Genomic DNA, 6,546 nt, shown 5'->3' on the forward strand with positions numbered 1-6,546 from the left:
GTGTTGTGTGGTTGGCTTCTAGGTTGGCCATCCATTAAATGCTGCAACTTGCTATAAACTCCATGTGCAAATGTTGTTTTTTAGTAAGACTTTCCCAAGCTATTAAAACATGTTCTTTTCGGTAGTTTGATACCAACATATCTCCCAAATCAAAGCAAGAACAGGGAAATTCTTACTTTACTTTCGTGTATGAGAAGACCTGAATTCTTTAGTCTTGTCAATTAGTTTTCTTATCTGTGTATTTGTGGAGGTTGAACCATGATTCTGATGGTCTTTTAACTGAACCTCTTAAGATTTTCTTGGGTTTCAATGCAGGCCACAAACAAAACATAGAGCCATGCCTTACTATCTAATGCCTCTAACTACTTAAATAATGCCAGAATGATACAAACATTATGCTGTCTATTTTAAAAATACTTTATACTATAAAAATTTGGGGAATTTTTTGAAGGAATGAGTGTGTTAAGAGACTAGGACCACAAATCCCACCAAAACTTTATAGGGAGCCTCCTTCCCGGCCATTCCATTTATTAACGTGGAACTAACTTACCAGCTATAGGATCCATGGCTTCCCTATTGCTTGGAGAATATGAACTCTGAGAAGAAGAAAGTCCACCAGTAGAACTGCTAGTAAAGTGCATGTTTGATCTACGAGCACGAGGACCTCCTAGTCCCCGGCCAGGGTGAAACATTCTACGTACGTGTCGAACACCACTCGATTCATCATAACGCCAAAGTTAAGGGGAAAAACCAAGTGTTTTACAGACAGAAAAGAAAAAAATCACTTGAGCCCTTGCTAGATGAATAGAGATTTCCTAAATTGTAAGCATTTCAAAACAGCAGATTTCATTTAGAGTACAAAATATCACAATTATAACTATATAAGGGCTATTAACTCAAAAAACCCAAAAACTCAAATACAATGCAATGTGAGAGTGTGTGTATATATTGTGTGTGTGTTCATAGGGAAAGGCTTCTCCAGGAAGAAGAAATTTCCTCCTGGTTCCAGCTACAATAACTAGAGTAACACCTCCGGACAAAGTGAAAGGCACCGGTCAGATAGCCCAGCTGAGACATTCCCTAACCATGCTCTCCGTACTGAACTTCTTACCTGTTCACAATGAAGTGACCACAACTAATAAGCATCAGTTTTTAGATCCATGCTAATATATAAGCTAACCAAATCTCATTGTCTGTAATGAGAAAGGAATAGCATGAATAATTTACACTGAGGAGTGAGAGTCCTCTAGGTGACTAGTTTTAAAGCGTTGTCTTTAAGTTCTTTAATGCTGCTGCTAAAAAAAAAAAAAAAAGGTTCTGGAGCTTAGGAGGCTTAGTGAGAAGCCACTCCCTCATGTCAAAGTTACCAGGTAGCTCCTGAAGTCCCTGAAAAATTAGAATGCTTCCAGGATCCCTGCTATGCCAACATTTTGTTTCTAGAACTTCCTGGTAAAGCTCATTTGGAATCTAAAATGTAGTAACAAATGCCTTCTGCTACTCTTCCATTTTACATAGTTTAATCTTTTCTTGGTAACCAGAGACTCATAAAAATCTCACAGAGCCCTGGCCGGTTTGGCTCAATGGATGGAGCGTTGGCCTGCGGACTCGGGGGTCCTGGGTTTGATTCTGGTCAAGGGCATGTGCCTTGGTTGCGGGCACATGCCCAGTAGGGGGTGTGCAGGAGGCAGCTGAATTGATGTTTCTTTCTCATCAATGTTTCTAACTCTCTATCCCTCTTCCGTCCTCTCTGTAAAAAAAACCAATGAAATGTATTTAAAAAAAAATCTCACAGAAATGGATGCAAATGATGTGGGACATTCCAGTGAATGGACACCAACTTCACTAGACCCCCTTGAACTTGCAGGAAAGTTCAGGATAACAGGTTGGTTTTAAATTCCTTGCCTAGCTTCTTCATGGAGATGGAGTGAGCATGGGCCAAGCACAGTTATTCTGGGTACTATTATAGGATTCTTCTACATAAAATGCAAGTGACTCAAAGGCTTAAGTATTTTTGGCTCATTGAGTTTTCTTATGCTCTTAAAAAAAGGAAATCACTGCTCTTTTCATGTTGCCTTCAGGGTCCCTGCTCTTAGGAGAAAAAGGATTTCCTCTGTTCATCGAGTACTGGCTCAGCTCAGGCTGAAATGCTACTGTCTCAGGCTGGGTCCACATCTTTACTTCCCATTGGCTTCCACGTATCTCCCCATAACTCTAAAGGGCCATATTTCCAGTTAGAAAGTTAGGAACAGTGAGCAAAGGATGGGAGAAAGAAAACCAGGAAACCTGTTTCTTTCTCAATAGATCTAAGGTTAAATTATGATTGCCAAGAGGCATTCAAAAGAATAAGAATAAAGACTTTAGCCCTAGCTGGTATGGCTCAGTAGCTAGAATGTTGGCCTGCAGACTAAAGGGTCCCAGGCTCGATTCTGGTCAAGGGCACCACATATTCAGGTTGGGGGCTCGATCACTAGTAGGGGGCGTGAAGAAGGCAGTCAATCAAAGATTCCCTCTCATCATTGATGTTTCTATCTCCCTCTCCCTTCCTCTCTGAAATTAATAAAATATATATTTTTAAAAAAGAATAAAGACTTTATAAGCATAAAGTCTTGTGCTTAGTGCTCGAATCACTTCAAAATGGAATGAACACTGACATCTTTACATACAAACTGAACTCTAAATTAATCAGTGACAGTTTTAGAAAAACAATTCATAACATAACACCCGAGCACAGAGACTACAAAATTAATCACTGGTGGGCTGGTAAACTTCGGGGAGGTCACAGGGAACTGCTAGAAACTGCCATGGGCTCGGCTTGGAAAGGGAAGCAGAAATGAGAGTGGGAAGGGAGCTCAGAGCTGGACTGACTGTGTGCTCTCCTACAGTCTGCACAGGAAGCGGCTTTCCCTGGAGAAAGGGACTCCAAAGGGTAACAGCCCCAAGGGCACGTCTGCCCACCACCCCACCTACCACAGGAGAAGACAACAGCACACAGATTTCCATTTGAATTAGCATTTTCCTTTTTTGTATGAAAATACTGTCTTAAATATTGTTTGTAATAAACTAACAATGATGAGCAAGTCAACTTTCAATTAATGAGCATGGTTCATATAAAAGTCAGCAAATAAAAAGAACTATGAAACTGCATCTCAACACTGAGTCACTGTTAGGAAAACACCTAATAAACTAGATAAAATAAATCGAAGGTTAGTTTTTCTCTTTGAGAATACTGTCCTTAAAAACAATCAAAATGAGCCCTGGCCTGTGTTGCTCAGTGGATAGAGTGTTGGCCTGTGCACCGAAGGGTGGCACGTTTGATTCCTGGTCAAGGGCACACACCTGGGTTGCAGGTTCACTCCTGGTCAGAGTGGGTGCAGGAGGCAGCCAGTAGATGTGTCTCTCTCACATGGATGGTTCGTTCTCCCCCGCCCCCCTCTTCCCTTCCACTCTCTGAAAAGCAATGGAAAAAATATCCTCCAGTGAAGATTAACAACAAAAACCCAAACAAAACAAAGGATATTAAATCTCTAGGGGCTCTGTGTTCAAGTGTCAGATGAGCTGCAAAGTCGTCCGTGACATGATTAGGATCGCCTCCAGGTAATGCTGCACATATAGGACAAATCTGAAATGAAAAGAAAGCAGATGTAATTAATGAACACTGATCAGACATCTTTCTAGATGACTATCCTATCCTATATAATAAAAGGCTAATATGCAAATTGACCAAACAGCAAATGACCAGTTGCTATGACACACACTGACCACCAGGGGGTAGACCAGGGGTGGGCAAACTTTTTGACTCTAGGGCCACAATGGGTTCTTAAACTGGACCGGAGGGCCGGAACAAAAGCATGGATGGAGTGTTTGTGTGAACTAATATAAATCCAAAGTAAACATCATTACATAAAAGGGTACGGTCTTTTTTTTTTTTTTTTTTTTAGTTTTATTCATTTCAAACGGGCCGGATCCAGCCCGCGGGCCGTAGTTTGCCCACGGCTGGGGGATACAGCTCAGCCAGAAGCCGGGCTCACAGCTGTCAAGTGCAGTGGCGGTGGTGGTGGGAGCCTCTCCTGCCTCTGTGGCAGCATTAAGGACCCCTCGGGGGATGTCCAATTGCCAGCTTAGGCCAGTCAGACATCCCCTGAGGGGTTGTGGACTGCGAGAGGGTGTACGCCGGGCTGAGGGACTCCCCCCTCCTCCGTGCATGAATGTCGTGCACCGAGCCTCTAGTTTTACTATAAAGTCTATTGTTACCAAGTTTTAATCAGGCAAAACACAGACGATCCTGAACAGGTGAACACGTGGAGGCCTGAAAAAACTGCAGCACATCATGCTGTCACTCAGAGCAAAAACAGACAGTCCCTCAGGTCAGACACAGCAGTTTCAGACAGTTCACACTTGAGCTCTGGTGAGCCTCCCAACAGCTTGGCTGATTCATTTACATGGTCTAGCAAAATGGTTCCATAAAAAATATTTAAAATGTGCTATTTAGTGTACATCATGTCTAAGTCCAGTCTTGAATGGTCAAAACTGGAACATAAGCTTCCCCATAAGCTAGACTTGAGGGTCAATCTCCAAATAAGACAGCAAAACTCTTATTACGGAGCAACTGTACAACTTTATATACTTTCAATGTGATATAAGACAGACAATGATTACTGATCATATGCAAATGTGCTCTATAACTTCCAGGGGGGAAATGGGTGGGTGGGGTGGAAACCCATTTTTAGATCCTTGTTTTTCAGGGGGATGGGAGGTGAGACTTGGGAGGACAACACTGGACATAGGGAAAAACAAACTACTCTGACTTCTAGAGCCTACGTCAACACAGCCGTCTTTAAGAGACTAGAAAGCAGAAGTCCCCTGAGAATATGGGATCAGGGCAATTTCAAGGTTTAGAAGACCAACTTCCTTTGGGCCATAGGGCAAGGGATAGAAGGAGGAAGTAGGAATAAAATGGCATATAGGGAGGGAGAGAAAGCTGGATAGGTTAGAAATGTGGCTTTTGAAACAGCAGTTTCAACAGAAGTGGTGAAAGGAGGCAGAAGAGGGGAAGGCTAGAAAGAACTAGGACCTTTCAGGGGAGAGGCTTACTCTTCCAGAAGCCCAAAGGGCAGATGATGATATGAGTGGTAGCTAAGCCATGTAGTAGGAAGAACTTCATTCTTAACGAACACAGCCATGCATACAGGCCTGCTGCAAAGGAAGCCCTGGGGAACCGTAACAGTCCAAGTTTTAGGCTTGTGCCTCTCTAGGACTAAGAGAGTTAAGGAGATATGTGATTCACCTTGCCAATACATGTGTCATGTGCTTAAATTCTTTCACCTAGAGAAAATTTGGGCAACTGGTGACCTCACTGACTCTCCCAGCAGTGTGGGAGCAGAGTGGCACTGAAGATGAGGCGGCAGGGAAAGGTGAGACTTGGGAGGACAACACTGGACACAGGGAAAAACAAACTACTCTGACTTCTAGAGCCTACGTCAACACAGCCGTCTTTAAGAGACTAGAAAGCAGAAGTCCCCTGAGAATATGACTCTGCTGTGATCCCAGTTCTCCTTATGCCCTAGCAGCCAGCTGTCCTGATTGTCTGCCAGAAGACTGAGAAATACCCTCAAGAACACCTTAAGCCCTAGCCGGTTTGGCTCAGTGGATAGAGCATTGGCCGGGGGACTGACGGATCCCGGGTTCAATCCTGGGTTGTGGGCATACAGGAGGCAGCCAATCAATGATTCTCTCTCATCATTGATGTTTCTATCTCTCTCCTTCTCCCTTCCTCTCTGAAATCAATAAAAACATATATAGTTTTAAAAAGAACACCTTAAGATGGTCATGAGAAATAATGTTGAAGCATGACATTGTGCAAAAAAAGTAGGGTGGTCACAATGGGATGTGCCTGTGAGGCAAATAGAGAGAAGGAGATACAAGCTGTGAGTGTGCATGTCTTAGAAGAGGCCAGAAAGGTGGTCATTTTTTTTTCTGTCACAGAGAAAAGCAATTGTATCTGCTCACAAGTTTACACAATATCAACTCTTTTACTAGGGATTTAGATTTTACTGTCTGTACCATTCCTGCCTGTGATATCAGGTGATAGTGTCTGATACACTTATTTTCCTTTTCACCTATTCCTACCTTGCTTAGATAGATTGTAACCCCTTTGAGGAATGCAGGACAGTAAAAAACCAACAAGGTTTGGAGAAAAAAATCCTCTAGTTGTTTAAAAACAAGAAGCCAGCTTAAATATTTTTGAGACTCTGCATATTGCAACAATTGCATGGTGCTGGACTATGTGGAGTATTATTTCTATCTATAATAATAAAAGGGTAATATGCTAAGTAGACCAGATGTCATTCCAGTCATCCTTCCTGACGAAGCCAGGAAGCCAACTGGGGTCCTGGGTGCCTGCCAGCGCCGGAGGGAAGCCGGTGCTGGCAGCCTGGGGATGGAAGGCCTACTCTTGCACGAATTTTCATGCATCAGGCCTCTAGTGAATGCATAAATAAGTGCAACAACGAGTCTCCTTCCCTCTCTACTCTCTCCCTCCCTCCCTCT

General features: G+C 43.0%; 1 protein-coding gene across 1 annotated transcript in view; it reads right to left on the reverse strand.

The window, feature by feature from the left end:
- Positions 1–6,546, reverse strand: part of KCMF1 (potassium channel modulatory factor 1) — a 33,484-nt gene that overhangs the window by 9,897 nt on the left and 17,041 nt on the right. Inside the window, exons 3-4 of the mRNA XM_015564097.1 lie at positions 3,518–3,619; positions 551–725 (exon numbers count right to left, since the gene is read on the reverse strand). Of these exons, the coding sequence (XP_015419583.1) occupies positions 551–725; positions 3,518–3,619 (277 nt within the window). The remainder of the gene's footprint in view (positions 1–550; positions 726–3,517; positions 3,620–6,546) is intronic.

The sequence above is a fragment of the Myotis davidii genome, unplaced genomic scaffold (assembly GCF_000327345.1).
Source record: "Myotis davidii unplaced genomic scaffold, ASM32734v1 scaffold339, whole genome shotgun sequence".
NCBI classification, from domain to species: domain Eukaryota; kingdom Metazoa; phylum Chordata; class Mammalia; order Chiroptera; family Vespertilionidae; genus Myotis; species Myotis davidii.